This window comes from Sceloporus occidentalis, unplaced genomic scaffold (assembly GCF_023333645.1).
Source record: "Sceloporus occidentalis isolate IW3139 unplaced genomic scaffold, rSceOcc1.0.p SCAF_1, whole genome shotgun sequence".
Lineage (NCBI taxonomy): Eukaryota > Metazoa > Chordata > Lepidosauria > Squamata > Phrynosomatidae > Sceloporus > Sceloporus occidentalis.
Genome location: NW_028316981.1, coordinates 261,859,998 through 261,883,718, shown reverse-complemented (window position 1 = coordinate 261,883,718; position 23,721 = coordinate 261,859,998). Strand labels below are relative to the sequence as shown.

Here is a 23,721-nt window from a genome sequence, read left to right as displayed (position 1 = left end):
AAAATCCAAATAGCAAAGCTTGGCTTTGCCATTTTATTACGTAAGGAACACAAATTTACTATGGAGATTATCACATGGAGGGTAAGGATGGGAGTGAAGCAGATTGCTCCCATCCTTATCACATGATTGCTGCAAAGGTCATCACACACATCGCACTTATCCCGTCCTCCTCCAGTCAGTGAAGTGGACTGGTCGCATCACTTTGTATTAATGGGAGTTTCTGTTTATACAAAGTGATGGGGCCATTCCACTTCACTGATGGGAGAAGGACGGGATAAGCACAACGTGAAAATCCTCACGGCAATCTCACAATAAGGACGGGATAAGGATGACAGCAATCTGCTTTGCTCCTATCCTTATCCTCCATCTGATAATCTCCTGTGTCATTGTATGTAACAGTACTTGAGCATCCATGGATTTTGTTATCCATGGGGGGGGGGGTGGTTCTGGAACCAAACTCCAGCATATACCAAGGGCCCACTGTTTTAAATTCTTCCCAGTTATAAATTCTGTGTAAGTAGTATTTTCTCCAGTGCTATGCAATAAAAATGTTTCCTTATATCAGAACTATGAAGTCAACCCTGAAACACTTGATTCTAAAACAAATAAGTGATTTCTAAAGCATTATTCATTCATTTATTCAGAGACATCACAGAGCCCAACACACTAATACTATATTTGAGTGGAAAACTTTATTTAAATTCAAATATTTAAGTACATCCTCTTTGAACATTTTTTTTACATTCTATTGTGACTCTCTAAAATAAATACTATTTTCCATCTAAAGTATTACACAATGCCATTTTGACATGAAAGGAATGTAGTCCATTTAGGATATTTGCATAGAGCTATATATTTGTATCTTTGAAAAAATACGTTCACAAGAAAGAGTGGAACCATCTGACACTGAGGAGCAATCTAAACCAACATACTGGTAGCTTTCAATGTATAAAACTGGAATGGTTACACAGAACTTGAGAAGACTCAGCCTTCTATTATAATGGAAGACAGTATTGCTTGACACTTAAAAAACATGAGCAGATATAAAAGCAGGTCTTCCACTGACAGAAGAGCCAATTCCACTAGAATTGGGAGAAGTGTGTTTCCTCTTCCTCTCTCTAATTCATCATGTGTTGCCAAAACTGGCTCTGAAAGGCTACCCCCTTGAGTAAATTTTCAAGTAGTACAGAGGATCACATGGAAAAGGAGAGTTCCTAAATTCCTCCATTGGATTTAGTCCAGCATCTTTGACATATTCTTCAGGATATAAAATGAAAGGTTTTGCCAAGAACCGTGCACCCAAATGATTACTTTTATTGGTTAAGTCCATATGTATTCACACATTTACAGACCAGAATGTAAAGTCATTGTTCTCTATAGGAAAACATTAGAGGAAAACTGCAAGAGGAAAGCATAACTGAATCTAAAATGATCAAATCTGTGTTTTTTGGGTTTCTGGCATTAAAAAAAGTACATGAAATAAGTCATAAAAGTGAGCTGAACAAGCAATTTGAGGTGCAGGTAGGCAACTATGGAAAAAGGAGGGAAAAAACCCTCAGATCCACTCTTTTGAGTACCCACTTTGTAAATGTGGTTTAAACCTTGAAGGCACTTGGTTTATGAAGGTTCTTATCATGTAAACACAATGTTCAAGATGATTAAAAGCTTTAAAATTTATATCGTTTTGTTATCCACATATTTTAATTCTCCTAAAATGATCAACAACTTAAGACTTGATCTTAAGAATTCAAAATGCAGAAGTAAACCAAGGGCATTAAGGACACTTTTTTGTTGCCCTGCAAGTTTCTTTCCACTATTGAGACACATACAGCAATGTTGATTACAGTAGCTTTCACTAACACTGTAAGAAAAGATTGTGGGTTCATTTATGAATTGTTTGCAAATGTTATGACAAAACATTAAAAAACTGTAGAACTGTGAAGCAGCAGTACAATATATTATGTCTTTAGGTAGAAAAATCTTAACTTTTTTTACAGGCTTTCTCTTCATCTATCTTTTGGTATCATTACAATTCCCTTTTGCTGCTGATGATTTCAGATACCACTTGTGAGTGCCTTTGTAAGAGAAGGAATGTAGTATTATAGCTACACCATTCTTTCTGATCCACAGATGCAAACAGCAGTATCTTTCATAACCTCTGGATAATGAAACACCCTGTAAATATATTTGCCTATAAATCCCATACTTATCTTTCTCTAGAAATCAAGAGAAGACATGTAAGAAAGGAAAAGTTGGGAAAAGCCAAGATACCCACATATGTTTGGGGGAGGGGGGGAACCAACACTGAACATGTAACTGTCACAGGAATGCCCAGAATATGGTGAAAACATATAATTTCAAGTGTCATGAATCTAGCAAAATCTTATGACGGTAAAAGCCTAAGAGCCTCTACAGATTGGTGTTATACGCTGGCATGGTGGCGTGATGTATGCATGCCGGCCACCCCCATACCAGCATCACGCCACACACCCAACCACAGTGTTTAAAAGTGCTGCACCAAAGGAGTGCCAAAAAACCACCATGGCAGCAGCTAGGGCACACTTTCCATGGCATGAAAAGTAGCTGCATGGAGCCACCCCTTAGAGGCTGTCTGTTGAGCCCCTAAGTATTTTTTTCCTTTCTCTGACAAGACTCATGGCTATCAGTCACACTTACCAGGTGACTATCTACATTCAAACCTATTTCTGGAGTCTTAGACATCCACTAATGTCAGGTACAATTGTAACAATTTTTACATAAACATTTACATTCACCACATGCTGACTCAGAATTTAGGGGGAAAAAATTTAAACTGCCAGTGGCAAGGGTAGCTGGGGGATTCTAGCAGCTGCAGTCTTTAAAAAGCACTTTTCCTAAGTTCTAACTAAGGCCCAGTACAGTCTGGGGCCAAAAGTAGGGCTCGGGATAGCAGAGCATCCGCATGCTCCCAAGCCGCACCACGGGCACCATCTTGGCATACCAACATTTACACGGGGCGAGCGATGATGACGTTCACCATGTGCCACACCCAAATGGCACGGCACAGGAGGGGTGTCATCATGGCATTTAAGCAAGCCAATGGCACCCTTTTTGGAGCTTCTTTTTCTGCTGTGTGCAGGCCCCAGCGTGTGATTGCTGCAGCCTGCTTTCGGGGCAGAAAGGGGTGGTGTCTAGCCACCCCTTTCTGCCCATCTGTCAAGCCCCTAAGTTTCAAAGATTCAGTGTGAAAACATATAACAATGTGCAGGCTGTTGATTTAGTTCCAGTTTTCAGACTGAAATACTTGGTAAAATACTGGTGAATCTTGGGACTAACCCTAATGCTTTACTAAACAGCCACCATGCAGTTACAGTGAAGGGGGTGGGAGACATAGCAACACCTTTTCTGTATAATCATGTAATCATAAAGGCATAATACTGAAATTGTAATGAAGTCTGAAAATAGGTACATCCTTTTGTCACTAGGATGCTACAGTATATAAGCATTAAACCACACTTACTCTTTCAGAAACTGAGTCATGAACAAATTTGCTGCTGGGTTCTTGAAATAGGTAACAGCAAATTAAGTAAGTCAGCTAATCCTTGATCATTTGATCAAAATGATTTGTATTTTTTGGTAAAAAGTAGTAGTGGTAGTAGTACCACCACAAGATTGGTTTGAATAAAAAATTGCTCCCCATGACTACCTGGAAAACTGTGTTTATTTTTAAAATGTGAAATGGCTAATCAAGAAGTGCTCCAGTGCTATGGCATGGTTCATATTCAGTAAGTTCAGATACAAGGATACGTTATTAAGAAGCTATCATGTCAGTCCTTCTTTTCTCTCAAAAAATCATTATGTTAAAGCTGTACAGAAATCACAGTTCCATCCTTGTTTTCTGAACAATCAGGTGAACTTGGTGGTTTATATAAGATGTATGCTATAAACGTAAAAACTATGGAAATTGCTTTGGAAACCGCACCTGTAAAAGAGAAATGAAAAAGATTTACTGTATCTATAACTTTTCTCTTAATAAAAAAAAAACTGTTCCCAACAACCAATGTAATTAAAATATATATGCTTGAGAGATCATACTTTATGTAACTCATACAGTAGCTAAGCCATGAATGCATCATATGATCTACCAGTAAGCAGTATGAATGTTAGCAGGAATAAAGCTAGTCTCAGATACAAACAACTATGCCACATCTCTTATCCCAACCAATTAAAATTAGATCTCATAGAATCATAGAGTTGGAAGAGACTGTAAGGGTCATCCAGCCCTGCCATGCAGGAAATCTCAATCAAAGCATCTCCAACAGATGTCTCTTCCAGCAGGCCTTCCCCAATTGATAATGTCCAGAACGAATTGAACCCCCCTTTTATTATTTTTATTATTTGTGATTTGTTTTTAACTTTGATGTATGGTTATGTACTTTTTAACATTTTTTTTACTGTTTAATTTTATAGTTAAAATAAATGGCTTGGGCCCAGGATACCTAAAGGACCGCCTCTCCCCATACATTCCGCCCCGCACCCTCAGAACGTCTGGGCAGCAGCTACTGAAGGTGCCTGGGGCTAGGTTGGCCTCCACTACTCGGAGGACGTTCTCCATAGCTGCCCCAGCCCTTTGGAATGCGCTGCCCACAGAGCTCCGCTCGTCTACTACCCTGGCCCAATTTAGGAAGGATCTTAAAACCTTCCTATTCCAACAGGCATTCCCCGAATAAATATCCTGTGGGCCTCCCTCCTCTTCCGTGGCCAAGAGGTTGGGCTATGGGTTTTTTGCTTGTTGTTTGATTTTAATTATGTAACTGTGTATTTTTGTATATTTTATGGTGTATTTTTAAATTGTTGTAAGCCGCCCTGATCGTAGGAAGGGCGGCATATAAATAAAAATTTTATTATTATTATTTATTAGTTGGGAGAGAGGGTTGGCTTGGGGTTTTGTGGGGCTTGTTGGTTTTATTGTTGTATATTGTATTTTCTTTGTTGTTACCCGCCTCGATCCTCAATCGGAAGAGGCGGGATATAAATATTATTATTATTATTATTATTATTATTATTATTATTATTTATTAAAACAAGCTTGCTCCCTTCTCAATGTGACATCCCTTCAAATATTTAAACAGGGCTATCATATCACCTCTTAACCTTCTCTTCTCCAGGATGAACATCCCCAGCTCCCTAAGTCATTCCTCAGAGGACATGGTTTCCAGACTCTTCACCATTTTAGTCGCTCTCCTTTGGACGTGCTCCAGTTTCTCGACATCCTTTTTGAACTGGACACAATATTCCAGGTGGGTCCTGACCAGAGCAGAATACAGTGGCACTATTACTTCCCTTGATCTAGACACTATACTTCTATTGATGCAGCATAAAATCGCATTGCAATTTTAGCTGCCGCATGGCACTGTCGACTCATGTTCAACTTGTGGTCTACTTGGACTTCCAGATCCCTTTCACATGCAGTTTCATTTAGCCAGGTGTCGCCCATCCTATATCTGTGTATTTCATTTTTCCGCCCTAAGTGCAGTACCTTACATTTCTCTATGTTGAAATTCATTTTGTTAGCTTTGGCCCAGCTTTCTAGTCTATTCAGGTCATCTTGAATTTTGATCCTGTCCTCTGGGGTATTAGCTACTCCCCCTAGTTTGATGTCATCTGCAAATTTGATAAGTATTCCCCCAATTCTGTCATCCAAGTCATTGATAAAGATGTTGAATAGCACTGGCCCCAGTACAGAGCCCTGTGTGACCCCACTGGTCACTTCTCTCCAGGATGAAATGGAGCCATTGTTGAACACCCTTTGGGTTCGTCCAGTCAAGCAATTACAGTGGTACCCCGGGATACGAATTGACCGCGTTACGAAATTTCCGGGGTACGAAAAAGTTACATTGGAAAAAACTGTTCCGGGTTACGAAAGATTTTTCGGGTTACGAAATTCATTTCGGCGCGAAATTCAAATGTGAAGCGCGGCTAGCGGCTTTCCAGCGCCTTTTCAGGTTGCGAAATGTATCGGGTTACGAACGGCGCCGCGGAACGAATTAAATTCGTAACCCGAGGTAGCACTGTACAAGCAATTGAATGAAACTACATGTGAAAGGGATCTGGGAGTCCAAGTAGACCACAAGTTGAACATGAGTCGACAGTGCAATGTGGCAGCTAAACAGGCCAATGCAATTTTAGGCTGCATCAATAAAAGTATAGTGTCTAGATCAAGGGAAGTAATAGTGCCACTATATTCTGCTCTGGTCAGGACCCATCTTTAATATTGTGTCCAGTTCTGGGCACCACGATTTAAAAAGGATGTTGAGTGTGTCCAAAGGAGGGTGACTAAAATGATGAACGGTCTGAAACCATGCCCTTTGAGGAACGACTTAGGGAGCTGGGGATGTTTAGCCTGGAGAAGAGAAGGTTAAGAGGTGATATGATAGCCCAGTTTAAATACTTGAAGAGCTGTCATATTGAGGAGGGAGCTACCTTGTTTTCTGCTGCTCCAGAGACTAGGACCCGGAGCAATGGATCAAACTGCAGAAAAAGAGATTCCATTTCAACATTAGGAGGAACTTCCTGAGAGTAAGGGCTGTTCAACAGTGGAACAAACTCCCTCAGAGTGTAGTGGAGTCTCCTTCCTTAGAAGTCTTTAAGCAGAGGCTGGATGGCCATCTGTTGGGGATGCTTTGATTAAGATTTCCTGCATGGCAGGGGGTTAGACTGGATGGCCCTTGTGGTCTCTTCTAACTCTATGATTCTAGGATTCACTCCCTATAGGTTTTTTTTAAAAAAATATGAATCAATTGTTTCAATATCTATGCTCTTTGAACTGATATTGTGCATTTTACTGGTGTCATGTGTCCATCTGTTATTGTAGCAGAAGCATATATTTTATTATTATTATTATTATTATTAACCTTTATTTATGAAGCGCTGTAAATTTACACAGCGCTGTACATGCAATCTTTTTAGTTAGACGGTTCCCTGCCCTCAGGCTTACAATCTAAAAAGACATGACACAGAAGGAGAAGGGAGTGGTGACGGGAAAGGGTAAGAGGTCCAGCAGTTCCTCTCAACCTCCGAGGCCTGGACCAAGGCAGATGGACAGGAGAGAGGGCTTGGCTTCAAAATGGAAGGTTAATCATTATCTAGGGAAAATACATACTCACAAGTAGGATAATACATATACAGTACATAGCAATACAGGAAATGGATCGATAAACAGTCAACAACAGAACATCAGATAGTAAGCGACAATTATGCGATGCCTGGGAAGGCTTCTCTGAACAGTACACTTTATCATACAATTTATCTAATTTATACTACTTTTTCATACTGAAAGCTATATTTTCCCCATTATTTTCTGTATTTTTCTCAATCGTGTACATTTTATATATTCACATTTTAAAATACATGTATCATTCAATATGAATTTTATTTTTTGGAAATAGCCAGCAAGTCTTACAGATGAACAAATGCTCAAGGTGAGGTGTTGTGTTTTTCTCAGACATCTTAGAAAGTGTGAAAATGCTGTTTTAACTGAGACTGTCAAGTGCAATTAAATTCCCCACTCCCCAGTCCTATTTTTCTCCTGTATCTTTTCTGATCATTAAAGGAGGTGGGGAGATCACAATAAGGCTGGGAGTGCCTAGCATTATTTCTGATCACTGGTCAGAGATAAATGGTGATTTCTCACCTTGTTTAATCCAAAAGATGGTACATGGAGGGAAGAGTTGGGGCCAAGAGGAACTGTCACATACTAGACTATGCGCCAAGCAAGGATTAGAAACGTGTCACACTTTCCAATACGCTAAAGTGGGATGGACAACTGTGTTGAAGCTTACCCTTTTGCAATTCTACCATTGGTGAATCTTGCTGCCAGTCTTTGAATAAGGGGGCTTTGGGGCTCAGTGGGGGCTCAGTGTACCTGTATAAGAAAGGGGTTGAAAGGCCTGCATGCAATCTACGATCACACTTTCCCCAGTCTAAGCAGGCTTAAGCCCCACACAGCCAATTTAAAGCACTCCGTTTGCCAAAGCCCTAATGGATCTAGTTCATGGAATTATTAAACTGAGGAAGAAGAGTCATGTATCCTGCCCACAGCCCATGACAGTTTCTGAATTTACCAGTTACAGTTGGCCCTCCACATTAGTAGCTTTGACTTTTGCATATTTGATTATTTGCACATTTAATTAATATGTTACCTCTAGCACTCTCTAGGACCAGCATGACTCTGCAGAAGTTGACCACAGAGTCATGCTGGAGGCCCTAGGGATTCCTAGAGAAAATACTTCTCTGGGCATTTGTAGGTCCTCCAGCATGATTCTATGATAAACCTCCAGTGGATGTTGACCATAGAGTTGTGTTGAATGATATAGAGATTACTAGACAGGTGTTCTCTTAAGGGGGAAAATGTTGGCTTTTTATTTGTGATTTTTCCACTTTCATGGAGGTCCTGTGCTCCTAACCCCAGGGAATATGGAAGGCCCAATGTAGTTAATTATTGGCATTAGCTACACTTTGTCACCCCATTCCCCTTAGCTTCATCCTTTTATTTCCCTCCCAATGATAGAGTTTTCAGAGAAATTATCGAAATAAGGATTATACAGAATCTGAGAGACACTTACTTATACCCATTAACATATATGCCATTTTGCTGTTGTTATAGGTCCAACACGATCCTCTAATGTCACATTCATCAACAGACCAAAGTGTACATGTATGGTCTATTGCAACACCAAACAGAATTGGTCCAGGTATAGTACCTATAAAAGATGGAGTGGTGTAAAATTAATTTAAATACAAACTCATATGGTTGAATTCACTCTGTAAAGAAAGAAATAAGGCATTTAGAAATGCCCTACTTGTGAATAATTTACTCCTAATCAAGATGACATAGCAAAAATATCAGGCAAACTCATAAATATAAGTTTTACTTAAACATTATGACAAACACTGTAATAAATAATATCTTTATTTCAGGAAGGTGCTCTCTTCATAAAGCTGCCTTCCCTAAACCAGTGCCAGCCAGTTATATTTAGACTATAGCTCCCATAACACCATAGACAAATATACTAATCCAAAAAACCTCCCAGGTTTGAATTCCCTTAAAGAGTTGAATTTTATTTCAGCCTTTAAAGGCAACAGGAGAACATTCTCCACTGTACATAAGGGGATGAGGCTAGTTCAGGCGATTCACAGGACTCATTCACACACACACATATCTCATTCCAATATTATCATGGCAGATGGCCACCTTATTCTATCTAATGGTAGGCCAATTGTTGCTTATTTATAAAGTAATGGTTCCTTGTCTTCTATATAAAACTATGGGGCTCTACAGACCGCCCCAAAGGACCGGTTCCACACCACCCCTTTCAGGGCCGCAGCAACTGCAAGCACACTACAACCCCAATCTGGTGCTTTGATGGCACTAAAAAAGAATGGCAAAATACATCTCCTTTTAGTGCCAACAAAAAGGTGCCCTTGCCGCTGTGACATCCCCCACTATGTGGTTGGGCGTTCAGCGTGATGCCGGCGCCAGGGCTTGCAGACACCATGCCTCCACTCTGCCCCAAGGCCGGCATTAAACTGTCTGTTTAGCCCCTAAGATCTTCAGGTCCCTGTGATTCTGGACAGTGTGACTATTACTGTTTCAAGTTCTTTTTTAAAAAAAAAAAAAACATACCAACAATTCGTAGAAACAGCATGTGAACACCCATAGCAAATGACCGGTTCCTTTCGGGTACACATCTGTAAATCAAAGTTTATTTTCCATTTTAAAAAACAAAGTAAAAAGTGAATACCAAAACCAGTACCAAAACCTTATCAGATATTAAAAGATGTAAATGCCTGATGTTTAAGAACATGTCAGTGCTGTAACATTGCAACTGTGTTTTGGTTATCCATTTATGTTATTTTTGTTTGTTTGTTTCCAGTCATTATTTCCCATTCTGAAATATGAACTTTCATTGCAAAAGACATCTATAATTTTATGCATTTATATAGTATTATTACTTTTATAATATTGTAATTTTATAAATAAAGCACATAAATTCAGGGGAGTTTTATTGTGCACACAGGGGTGGTGAGGTGGAAGAGATCAGGTGTTGCTCAAGTATTATATGCTGTAGAATCCCTCTATATAAGGGACTTGAGCATCCACAGATTTTTGTATCCGCAGGGGCAGAGGTCTGGAACCAATCCCCTGCAGATTCAGAGGGTCCACTGTATAATAATAATTCCCTGCTAGGGTAATGTTTTAAATATATAAAAAATATAAAATCCAGGGGAAATCACTTTTTTGTTTGAAATAAGAGCTAAATTAGAAAGTTAATAGACTGCTACTTTTGATGCTACCTTTTGTTGTGAGGTAAACATGGCAGTGCCAGTTACAGCTACACTAAAATCCTGAATTTCTGACTTGCTTCTATATGGGGACAATCAGATTAGCAAAGAACACACAGAGAAAAAGGCTTAAAACCTTTTGACAGGCTTTTTTCCCAAACAGGTTTGCCTAAATCTTCTTCTAGTCTGCCATCCCAGATGTAAGTGACTTAGTGCAGAAGGTCATTCAAAGACAGGATAAGAGTAATTTTGTACAAGACAAACAAATGGAATAGTGCCCACACCTTTAGCTTTATTTGTTAGTTTCTAAGGAAGAGAGGGGGAAAGAAAACTGAGAATCTAGGGCAGCTAATCATGCAGTCACCAGTGACCCCTTCACAGTACATCTTAAACACATTCAATCCAGGCAAAATCAAAGCCTATAAAAGTTACTTTTTTGGACCTCCACTCCCAGGTTCTTCAGCAATGATAGCAGTAATGTTGGCTGGGGAATCCTGGGAGTTTCTTATCAAAAAGGTAAGATTCTCAACCTTTGGGTAAAACCCAGCCTATGGAGCAATACAATAACACTGCCTTGTAGGACCTTAGAAGTTTGATTCCCTTTGAAGACTGCCGGCAGTGATCAGACCACTTCTTTTGCCCATCACCAACTAGGCCCACCAGGTGAAGGTCCATCAGAGAACATTTTGCCTAGAGCTTCTCAGACCTGAAGACTAGGTTAGTGCATGTCAGATTAATTTAGAATATCTTTATTCACTGTTGTTGTTTGGAGGAGGAACAGCAGCCGCAGTGAAATGCTAGTGGTCAGCTGCATCCTCCCCTTGCAGTTAAAAACAACTTTTTAAAATCAGTTCAGTCTACCATTCAGTTCACAGTAGCCAGCCAGTTGCCTGTGAAAAGCCTCTCAAAAGGACACTGTTAGAATTTCAACCTCTACAGTGTATTTCCCAGCATACTACCTGCCACTGACACTGGATGTCATCCTGACCCATGCCCGTTAATTGCCCTAATCTTCAGGATTCTACCCAGTCCCCTTTTAATCCCATCCAAATCAACAACCATTAGTAATTATTCAGGTACTGAATTACATAGTTTAATTTCTTTTTTCAGACATCATAAATGTGAGAACATTTTCACCTCTAGTTACATTTATAAATAATTTTATAGATTGGGGTGGACAAGTGTGTGTGGAATAGGATCCAATTTTTGCCCCTACAAAGCCCACCACTGCATCCTGGCACGCTGGAGCTGATAGCACATCATTTCAAGTCAACATTTTCAGATCATTTACAGACAAAATAAAGGCTGAAGGGACAGGGAAAAAGGGGCAAATACTTATATTTGTAAGTGCTTTGATGGAATTTTCAGGGGAGAAATTGTTTTTATATATATATATCACATCACAAAATTCTGTTTGGGATTTTTTGAGGGTTTAAGAAGGTTGCCAGGATTCAGGGACCATGTGTGGCCTGCAGACTGCATTTTTCCTACCCCATTACATATATTTATTGTGTTGCATGACAATTCCTTCCTGCACAAAGAATAATCACAGCAAGGAAATTAATTTTCAAAGAAAATTAAATCTGAGATTGTAATGAGCCATGGCTGCATCTACACTGCAGCAATAATGCAGTTTGACACTGTTTTAACCGCCATGGTTGGGATTTGTAGTTTTGTGAGCTATTTTGCTTTCTCTGCCAGAGAGCTCTGATGTCACAACAAACTATAAATTCCAGGATTCCATAGCACTGTGCCATGGCAGTCAAAGCTGTGTCAAACAACATTGTTTCTACAGTGGAGATTAGACCCATCCTATCTTCCATCAAAAATATATCTGTTCATTTCTGAAATATAATTGTAAAACAATATGGTAGAGACAGAATAACTGATAATGTTTCAAGAAAAAGTCTACAAAGGACATTTATAGGACATTTATGGGGTTTTAAAAGGTTTTATAAATCAGCTAGAGGAAAAGTAACATGACCACTACCTGAGAATGGCCACAGTTGTTGGTGTAACTGCCATAAAAGTAAAAACAACAGCTAGAAAGAAAAAGGTCAGAAACCAAGGCAGGACTGTACACTTGGATCTACATTTCCCAGACAGAGCCCCACGGACGGTATTCTCAATTACGACTGTTGGATTTCCAACACAGGAACAGTTGCTATAGACCTAGAAACAATGCACATAAGAACACAAATAGAGCAAAATAAGTAATTGATGATTCTTAATTTGTTCTAAATAAGCAGAATAGCATAGTAAAAATATTAACAATACTGGATATGTATTAAAACAATTATGACACAGAAAAGAGGTATTTGTAGGATTCTTTTACAAATGTATATGTTTTTGGAGGTATCTACAAACTAAGCCTGGTCTAATTCTAGCTGTGTATGCATGTGCAATAGTGGCATTTATATTCACATTCATGCCAAAAGATGCATTCTGTGCCATTAAGGTGAGCAACAGGAGCACACAAAAGCATGAAACTTTGGTCCTATACCTTCCTTCTTAAAATGGAGCAAAGGTCAGTGAAAATTTATTTTCTTCACACCTGTAATAACTGCACTTCCATTCATCAGTGCTTGCCCTTATTTCAACAGAGCACATTAACAATATGAAGACAAGGGATGAAATTCTTTGCTAATTTCATTCTTGAAGAAGTAAATTTAGCCATTTTCTTACCATTGTCAGAAAGACTTCTAAAACTGCAGTTTCAATTATTATTTGCTATTTGGGGATTATTCTATAGAAAATTCACACCTCAGTTTATACAGAAAACAGCATATTCTGCACAGGAAACAGCAGTATTATCATCTGTGCAGAAAATGCAATTTCCTGTACAAAAAAGGGCAAATCTTGCACAAAATAATTCCCAAATAGTGAAGATTCTCTTAATTCTTGTCAGGGTTTCCTGATACTCAAGATACACATTGTCTGACCATTTATCAAAGTTTTGAATATTCCTACCAATACAATGTTTCATTGTATCAAGCCCTAATTAAAATGTTCTTCTTCAGAGTTCCAGCTACCTATGAAATGCTTATTTTAGATATTCGATATATTTATTATTAGAACAAGCTACTGAAACTTTACCTTTTTTAGTCTATTTTACCCAGTGTATATTGATATAATAATAATAATAATAATAATAATAATAATAATGTTTATTTATATTTCCTGCCTCTCCCAAGGACCAAGGCAGGATTACATCAATAAAAATGATATAATAATACAAAATACATAGAATCATAGAATAACAGAGTTGGAAGAGACCGCAAGGGCCATCCAGTCCAACCCCTTGCCATGCAGGAAATCCAAATCAAAGCATACTCAACAGATGGCCATCCAGCCTCTGTTTAAAGACCTCCAAGGAGGGAGAATCCACTACACTCCGAGGGAGTGTGTTGCACTGTCGAACAGCCCTTACTGTCAGGAAGTTCTTCGTAATGTTGAGGTGGAATCTCTTTTCCTGGAGCTTGCATCCACTGTTCCGGGTCCTAGTCTCTGGAGCAGCAGAAAACAAGCTTGCTCCCTCCTCAATATGACATCCCTTCAAATATTTAAACAGGGCTATCATATCATCTCTTAACCTTCTCTTCTCCAGGCTGAACATCCCCAGCTCCCTAAGTCGTTACTCAGAGGGCATGGTTTCCAGATTCTTCACCATTTTAGTCGCTCTCCTTTGGACATGCTCCAGTTTCTCCACATCCTTTTTGAATTGTGGTGCCCAGAACTGGACACAATATTCCAGGTGGGGCCTGACCAAAGCAGAATAGAGTGGCACTATTACTTCCCTTGATTTAAACACTATACTTTTATTGATGCAGCCTAAAATTGCATTGGCCTTTTTAGCTGCCGCGTCGCACTGTTGACTCATGTTCAACTTGTGGTCTACTTGGACTCCCAGATCCCTTTCACACATAGTCTTGTTCAATAAAACACTAATACTGACTTAACCGATATTCCTATTAGTTCTCTAAAATATTAATTCATCAATATATCAATAGCCAACAACCATAGCCAGGAGTGGAGCAATCATCATAACCTTCTATATGGAGTCCGGGGGGAAAGCCCACTGGAAGAGATCCATTTTGAGTTCCTTCTTAAAGGCCTCTAAGGTAGTGCTAAGACAGATCTCTTCCGGTAGGCTATTCCATAATTTTGGAACCTCCTGTAGTCCTCTTGTATATTATCCTACATGTATAATTCAAAAGATAGCTACTGTAATGAGTGTTCTCCCTTAGATACCAAAAGAAAATACTGAATTAATCTGTATGTTAAAAGAGTACAGAGATATCATCTTAATATATTTAACGTACAGAAATTGGGTAAATTGTATTTTCCCAGCTAATGACGTAAAGAAGGTATTACCTTTGTATCTTTTTGATTAATCACAGTGGTACATCCTGCATAACATGGAGAAAAATATTGAATTTGATCTGCCCCACAGACAGGTTCAAAAGCTGAAGGCATGCACTTACAGTGGGCATTGCAGGGTGCATCTAAGTCTGATAGTGTGCCTGTCCTGAAACAGAGAGTTAAGAATTAAATAACTGAACATATTCCAACTTATTTATAAAATATACAGTCAGACCATCGTATTCATGGGGGATCCATTCCAGAACCCCTCCCCATTGGATATAAAAAAATCACAGGACCTCAAGTTCCACTGTCCCTAATGGTGATGCAGCCGCGTGCATGTGCCACCTTTTAGGACAGCAGGGCTTGCTGCTTGTGGATGCTCAAATCCACAAGTGGCAAGCCTGAAGATGGCAAGGTCCCACTGTACAGTATATTTATATTGTCAGTATAATATGCATGCAGCAAGCTTTTCTCATCTTACTGCTACCCAGAATGCCCCTTTCTTCCATTATCTGTGACTTTTCCTCATCTATTTCTAATTCATTCAGCTGTCAGTTGGTTCGTTGTACTCTTAAATGTGCCTACCTATGCTCCCTTCTCATCTTTTATGGCTAGTATTCCTTCCTCGAGCAGGAACATGATCCTCTTCTTTCACATCCTTACTTCAGATCCACAAATTAGCACACAGAGGCGCGTTACAGACCGCCGAGAAGGGGCAGTCTCGCGCCGCTGCTGGTTGCTGCGTCCGGGAACCGCAGCATCCAAACTGCATGGTTCTCAGACACAGCAAAGAAGAAGCGCCGAAATGGCGCTTCTTCTTCCGCCCTGGATGAGACGCCGCGAGGCGCTACCCGCGCACTCGGGGCGTCACATCCGGTGTGCGACGTGCAGATGCTATGCATCCAGCACGTAAAGATAGCGGCGCCCGTGTGTATAGGGTGCCGCCATCTTTACGCCCTCGTCACGTGCTAGAGGTGAGGCCAGTGTGGACGCTAGGTCCTCGGCCAACCCCTAGCACGTGACGGGGGCGCCAGAAGAGCCCGTCTGTAACGGGCCAGAGGATCCTTTCCTAACTCAAGTACATACAAACCCAATTACTCCACTAATATCCCCTTATTGTATACTCCAAGCTTATACTCTTGTCTCTTCCATATCTCCCCCGACAGTGGCCTATATGCAATTCTTTGTCCCAACTAGAGTAGATCCACTCAACCAGAATGGACCTGGTAGGTCTAAAGTAGAAAGCAAGCAGGCTGCAGTGGTTTGAGTGTTGTGTAGGACTTCCAAAGACTAAAACAATAAAAGCTTTCAAAAAGGGAAAGGGAGTGGGGAGAGTAATATTTGGTTGAAAATAAAGTGAAATCACATTTTCATCAAAGTCAAGGTACACGCAGTGGGAAATAGGCCAGCATACTACCCAATGGTCTCTATTTCCCTTGTAAATCACCATCTATACTGATATTACATTGTTATGGTGGTTATTCTTCTGAAAATGGCACATAGTTCTTTAAAACATACATACCCATTATATGTTTCAGAGACACCAGCAAATGGTTCATTCCCACATTTAGCAAAAGCAAACACCATATTTAGTAAAAGTGCCACTGAACAAGTCATGAGAATAAACTTGATTATATTTTTGCAATTCATTTGGAGCTTGGAAATCAAGGTTCCACTTATTACTTGACCTATTGCTGCTCCTGGGACCAATACAAGCCCTGGGGGAAAGCAAAGCAACAACACTTATCAGATTAATAATTCAAGGCAAGAAAAACATTTTAAAAATTCAAAAGGAAAACAGGAAGGGGAAAAAAAATCACATTTTTGTTTGAAGTAGAACCAGATCAACTCTGGTTAGTACTTGGATGGGAGACTGTCAATGACTGTCAGGTGTTGTAGGCTATATTTCAGAAGAAGGAAATGGCAAAACTGCCTCTGAGTATTCCTTGCCTAAGAAAACCCTATGACACTCATGGAGTCATAAATCGACATGCGACTTGAAGGTACATACACACAAAGAGAGTAATGAAACAGTTGCACTGAGAACAATGTGTCTACAGTACAATAGTGATAGAAACAGGTAGCAAAGATAACCTAGAATATTTCTCTCTTGGAAAGTACCTGAATTACACAAGGGAGCCACACAGCCAAGAAATCATCTATCCAAGCCTAACTTGAAAGCACTTAAAGGAAATAAGAGGTACCATATGTCCTTCACTCTGCAGCCATGTCTATATCATCTCCAAGAAACTATAGAATGTAGACTAGGAAATGTAGGCAGCCATCCTGTTAGTGATATGTGTGGACATAAGTGTAGCTTACATGTATGTTCCTTTTTGGGGGAGGGGCAGAGGGCTATTTCTCTTGTCTTTGTACTCCATCCCAAAATCTTCTACCAAGGCAGCTGTCAAGCCTCAGAAGGTATGGCTGCACCTTACTGGAGAAAGAGAGGGGACAAGTTAGACCATGATGATACAGCTACTCTGGGCTTCAAGGGGAAGAAAAAGGAAGGTGTCTTCCATCTGTGCCCACACCCTTGTTCCTCCCCTGAACTGAGTTCAGGTGCTACTTCATGGCATTACTGGCTCCCTCCTTCTCACTGGTAAGCAACAGCAGCCCCTCGAGGTTTGACAGCTGCTGGAGGATAGAATCTGGAGATGCATGGGCATAGCTACACTTCTGATGAAGAATCTCAAATTAATTTCACTTCCTTGTTGATCCGCTATGGAAAGCATATTGTATTTACTCAAAAAAATAAACCCTAAAAATGCAATAAAATTATTTCCCAGTGAGAATGATTAGTACTGCAATTTTTGCATTATTGATCCATTTTCACCCTATTCTTACTATCCAGTGCAATTAATGAATGAAATAAAATATATAGGGGAAACAAATTACCTCCTAAGGTAGCAGAATAACTAGAGGTATACCCAAACTGATTTTCAATAAATTTTGGCAAGAAGGTTGCAAAACCAGTGGCAACTAAAGCTTCTAATGCAGCAGCTATTACAAGACACATTAGCACAGGGTTCCTGAGCAGCATCTGGAAAGGAGATCAAGGGAAAATAATTACAGTTCTTCCTACACATTTTCATTATGCCTTTGAAATCACTGTATCTAATGTGGCAAATACTGTATCTGATTGTTATATTCCTGACAGATCATTGCAAAAAGTGACAACTTGGATTTTCAAAATGGTATTTTAACATAAATACAGTCATCCCTCCATTTTCATGGGGGATTCGTTCCGGACCCCCACACACATGAAAATGGAAATTAACATATATTCAATGCCCATTGATTGTAATGGGTGCACACCATTTTAATTCCTCCCTGCCTTGCCATCACAAAAAGCAACACTGCAGACTCCAAGTCTGTGAATTAGAAGGGACGACAGTACTTTTTGTTGTTGTTGTTTTCTTTGCTACTCATCTGATTTTGAATCCTGTTATATATATTTACTCCCAAATCTTGTGCCCTCCTTCAAAACAGTAATAATATTATTGCCCCAGTAGCATGAATACAGTTCATAAAACTCAGCAACGTTAATTATTGCAACGCCTTCCTTTATCTGGGTGTATTTTTGCAGAGGAACATGATCAGAAGTCAGTGAAGGAAGGAAATGATAAGTTGCTAGCAAATTGCTTTCACCCGAGTTGGAAAAGTTGTTTTGACTACAACTCCCAGAATTACCACTGTTTTGAGGGATTGCTAGCAGATTGTTTTTACCTGACTTTGAACTTGGAAAAGTTGTTTTGATTACAGCTCCCAGAATCCCCAACCAGCAGGAATTCTGAGAGTTGTATCAAAACACCAACTTTTCTAAGCTCTGACTGGCTGAAATATTCAAGATCCACTTTCTTGGAAGTATTTATTATTTTATTTATTAAGATATTTCTGTCAGGCCCTATATCACAAGTTATCTTGGTCACATACAAATAAAATAAATATGCACATGCTAAAACAATTAAAACAAAAATAATTTAGATAAACTAAAGACCAACTAAATTGAGAACTTAAAACAGGTTTAAATGGTTAAAACAGTTTAAAACCATGTGCAAAATATTTTTATTATTCTGCTAGAGAGATCAACTAATATCATTCACATTTCTTAACACGTGAGGAGATACAGGATGGAGTGGAAACTTCCCCTTCCAGTTCTGCTGAGAAAACTGCTTCCCTCAGTAAATCAACTACACCATCAAGTCCTGATCTTTCTTCTAGTTCCCAAACATTATTAGTTTCGAATCAGAATCATAGAATTTTAGAGTTGGAAGGGAATTTGATGGTTTTTCCATTGCTGGATGTACAATTCAGAAATCATGCAAGATTTTCTGTACTCACAGCAAAGTATTTTATATCATCTTCTGAGGTACTCTTTGTTGCCATGAGGAGGTTTCTTCCCATGTTTAACTAAAATCTATTTCCATGTAGTCCCTAACCATGAACTGTAGGTTTTTTCCCCCTCTGGGGTAACAGGAATAAGTCTGTTTCATCTTCTGCATGATGCTCTTCCAATATTTGGTGGTAGTTTTCACATCACTTCTTAATCTTAACTACTTCAGGTTAACACACTCAATTCTTTCAACCAACCCTGATAAAATGAGGTTTCCAGATTCCTCAGCATTTTGAGTCAGGTTGCCAGTCTCCCCTAAACCCCAATTGTCCATGAACAATGAACACAGGACTGTTATGTAGGCAAGTTTAATTCCACATTTATCTCACACATACAACCAAACATAAAATTAAGGGAACCAAACACACACCCACACACACTCTTACAAACTGCCTTGGACATTGCTTCAGATTCATTTTTTTATATTACCCAGAGAGTCAATATAAAGCCTTTTAAACTCCTCCCAGGACAGTCAAGACTCGATTTATCACCAAGATGTGCTTCAGAGACCTTTTCAGCTCGTATTTTTTGTGTACCTAGAAGAAGAAGAAAGTAGTGGCACATTTCTGTTTACAGCAGGAGGGCATGCTGAACAACCATCATGTAATAGAGGGCAGAAAACTGTAAAAGAAATCATACTAAGGCCTAAAATTCTATTAGGATTTAGCCTGTTTGCTTGGATGTGCATATGTGCATACAATTCCTTGTGTAAATTGGAGTTTGTTTTTTGATTACGTATCTCCCAACTCACCTTGCCACCTGGAATAAACATAATAATTTTATCCTTTTTGATACATGCTGCTAACAAGTGCAAGCTGTTACAGGAAACCTCACTTTGTCTCTGTGTGAAGAGTCTCTGTGTGAAGAGTTGGCTAATAAAAACGTATTTCACTTATGTTTCCTTAAGGTTACATTTTAAATAATAAGGGAAAAAGCAAAAAGCACCGGCCTTTGGGCGGAGTCATGGTTGAGCATCCCCACGCTCAACGCCTTTATGCTGCTGCCAGGGTGCCATTTTGGTGCAGTGCCCAAATGGCGCAGCGCAGAAGGGGAGTCATCATGGCGTGCCGGTGCACCTATGACACCTCTTCCATGGAGCAAAAAGAAACTGCTTTTTGCGGTTTCTTTTTTGCTCCCTCCAGAGCAATGGTGTGTGATTGCCATGGCCCCAATCTGGGGTGAAAAGGAGCAGCATCTCGTCGCCCCTTCCAGCCAGTCTGTACAGCCCCATTACCCTGATTGACTCACAGAAGCCTTTTCTACTGCTAGTGACAACCAACAGGCATTGGCTCACATCCCAAAGTGGGCTTGTCCCTCCTTTTCCAGTTAAGCTGGTTTTGTCTATTACATTTTAGAACAGGGAGTTTTTTAAAAAAAATATATAGCTCTGTCTTCAGGAAACTTTGGGTGCTAGAGGGTACTTCCTCCTTCAGATAGTGAATTGTAAGAGGACTGCTTCTTCTAAAAGACATGCTTCATACAGGCTGCACCTTCCATTAGGCACAGTGAGAAGACTGCCTCAGGCAGAGAATTCTAAGTGTTATATAAGGGCAGGAAATTGTTAGCTATTTATTTTGCTATTACTGTATAGTTACTGCCAAGGAAAAAAGAGAAATGTGCTTATGGGATTTTCTGCTTCAAGGAGCAAAGATAACTCAGCTGGCTTTGGATACTTGACACCTCAACTTGACTGAAGGGCACTATTTGCTGGACTGTTTGCCTCAGGCAATACGTTGTATGGGGCCTGCCCTGGTTTGCTGTGATCATTTTTAAAGGTTGGTTAGGAAAAAAGACTATTTTGTTCTGTAAGCAGGGATTGAAGCTCACTCCACCAAAGCTATCACAGGTTTCATATTTGAGAGAAAAGATTATGCTGATATGACTGGTTGAGATCAAGCTATAGGTGCTATAAGAACTGGGTGCTGTCACCAACCAGAATGGCCAGGGAGGGCTGAGTCTTTTTGTATATCTGTCTCTGTGCATGTGAGTGAGAGTAAGAGAGGGTGTGTGTGTGTGTTTATGTGAGAGAGAAAGCAGCAAGGAAGGGACTATGTGTCAGAGAAAGAGGGAGGAGAGTAAAGGAGGGGGGAGAGTATGGCGGACAGACCAAATGGAGTGCATGTGTTTTTGTGTGAAAGAGGGAGTGAAAACTGGGGAAGATGTGTCTTTCTGTATCTGTGCAGGTGAGACAGAGCCCCTTAAGTTGTTTCAGTGGCCATTTTTTCCAAATCAGAAGCTTCGGAATTGAAAAAAATGGCCGCCGAAGCAACTTACAAGGCCCGAATTCAATAACAGAGGCAATGGGAAGCCATTTTGAGGTAAAAGTCCATGCGACAAAATCAGCGTAACTTCCGGATTTAGCTCAAATTTGGAAAAGGTAAGTCGAGCACTGGAGGCGGTACGATAAAGTCCTCAGTGTAGTATAGTGGCCTGAGTGGTGGACTAAGACTCTGGGAGATCATGATTCAAATCCCTGCTTGGCCATGGAAAGCCAATGGGTGATCTTGGGCAAGTCAAAGGCCCATTACAAACGGGCAGGAAAGTACGCGCAGAGCGCGTACTAGGGTTAGAAAGGGGTGGTGCTTCTGTACCCCCCTAATCCTAGTGTGCACTCTGCGTGCACAAAATGGCGGCAGCCGTTCCACATGGCTGCTGCCATGAGGACGTCACGACCACGCCGCCTCTATACGGGGCAGCACAGACGTGACGTCCTCGCTCCGCGCCAGGGCACTTAGTGCGCCCTTAGCGCGGAGCAGGAAGGAGCTCCATTTTGGAGCTCCTTCCTGGTTTGGTCCGCTGGGTGCAGCCTTCACACGGCTGCGCCCAGCGGGCCAAAGGAGAAAGGGGCCAAGCGGCCCCTTTCTCCTCCTCCCCGCCGCCGCGGGGTGTCCTTGGGGCTTGAAGCCGCAGGGACACCCCTTTTCAGGCTGCGGGGAAGCGGCCTTTTGCTGCTTCCCCGCAGCCTGGAAAGTGGCAGATTGGAGCCTCAGTGGCTGCCGGTCTAGCCACTGAGGCCTCGATACACCGGGGAAAGGGGCAGGTGCAGCCCGCCCCAAACAGGCGGTCTGTAACCCGTCAAAGTCTCTCTCAGCCTAAGAGAATAGCAAGGGAAACTTTCTCTGAATAAATCTTTGCCAAGAAAAGCCTAGGACTTCAAAAGTCCTAAGAGCTGACTTGAAACACATCATAACAGTGTTATTGGCCTGATGGCTATGCAGATTACTTGGGAAATTACTTTAGAAGTTAATAACAAAGAGTAAAGCAATGCTTCTCAGGCCTCTTGAAAGACAGAGGTAGCCATAAAATAGCAATACTGATGCTATATGTAGACCACAACATTATGCCCAAGCTCCTTTCATTATTGAACTTAAGAAGTTCTGTGTTTATAGCCAAGACCACCAAGGACTGCACTTATCTCTTACTTTGAAATACTTATTTACCTGGCAAATGCTTTGGGAAATATGAAAACGGTGCTACTAAAAGGCAAGTAGCAAAGCTGCAGACAACAAATGCTATCCACCAAGCTCCAACCCAGCGTGGATCTGTGGGAGTGATGTCTATGCTAAAACAATATCAATTTAACAAGCACAGATTTAATATAGACATAAATAACAGAGTCAGTATATTACATATTATTCTGCTAAACAAGGTATGAATCTTTGGCTTGTCTATCACAATCTCAGATTTTTTTACCCCTGATAATAATAATAATAATAATAATAATAAATTATTTATATCCTACCCCTTTGGCGTCAATGGAGGCGGCTAACAGTAATAAAATACAATACATTGTACATCAAAATCTACTTCCTTCCCCCCCTAAAAAGTTATTAAATCAATTATAATTAAAACCAACAAGTTAAAACAACATCAACACATACACATTATTACAAAACAAAACAAGACAAAACAGTAAACTGCGGTAGCATTCTGCTTAAATTTCCAGGGAGGACCTTGGGGACTCTCATGAGAAGAGGGTTCCTGAGGCCGGGATTATCTATCCAGGAAAGGCCTGCTGGAAGAGATCCATCTTGACAGCCTTTTTAAAGCTGTCTAAAGATGTCAATTGACGGATCTCGTCCGGCAGGTCGTTCCATAATCTGGGGGCAACAACAGAAAAAGCCCTCTGGGAGGTAGCCAAAAGCCTAGATCTTTGAGGCTGCAGCAAATTCCTCCCAGCGGACCGGAGTGTGCAGGGAGGATTATATGGGAGGAGGTGGTACCTGAGATAGTTTGGACCCAAGCCATTTAGGGCTTTAAAGGTGATAACCAACACCTTGTACTGGGCCCGGAAACTAATAGGCAGCCAGTGGAGGGACTTTAATACTGGAGTAATATGGTCCCTCCTCGATGTTCCTGACACTATCTGGCCGCCATGTTCTGCACTAACTGCAGTTTCCAAATCAAGCACAAGGGTAGCCCCATGTAGAGTGCATTACAGAACTCTAGACGTGAGGTTACCAGCGCGTGTACAACAGCATCGAGATCCCTTACTTCCAGAAAAGGGCGCAGTTGGCATATCAGCCGAAGCTGATAACAGGCGCTCTTGACTGTCGCATTTACCTGATTTGTCATCAGGAGCAACGAGTCAAGGAGCACCCCTAGACTGTGAACACAGTCACTAGAGGAGAGTGTGA

At 40.6% G+C, this 23,721-nt stretch overlaps 1 protein-coding gene across 1 annotated transcript in view; it reads right to left on the bottom strand.

Moving 5' to 3' along the window:
• Positions 1–725: 725 nt before the first annotated feature.
• LOC149323811 (solute carrier organic anion transporter family member 4C1-like) overlaps positions 726–23,721 on the bottom strand; it is a 46,699-nt gene continuing 23,703 nt past the window's right edge. Inside the window, exons 5-13 of the mRNA XM_089492750.1 lie at positions 22,525–22,646; positions 19,514–19,620; positions 17,587–17,731; positions 16,211–16,406; positions 14,698–14,851; positions 12,314–12,495; positions 9,665–9,729; positions 8,604–8,741; positions 726–3,961 (exon numbers count right to left, since the gene is read on the bottom strand). Coding sequence (XP_089348876.1) covers positions 3,840–3,961; positions 8,604–8,741; positions 9,665–9,729; positions 12,314–12,495; positions 14,698–14,851; positions 16,211–16,406; positions 17,587–17,731; positions 19,514–19,620; positions 22,525–22,646 — 1,231 coding nt within the window. The 3' untranslated portion in view covers positions 726–3,839. The remainder of the gene's footprint in view (positions 3,962–8,603; positions 8,742–9,664; positions 9,730–12,313; positions 12,496–14,697; positions 14,852–16,210; positions 16,407–17,586; positions 17,732–19,513; positions 19,621–22,524; positions 22,647–23,721) is intronic.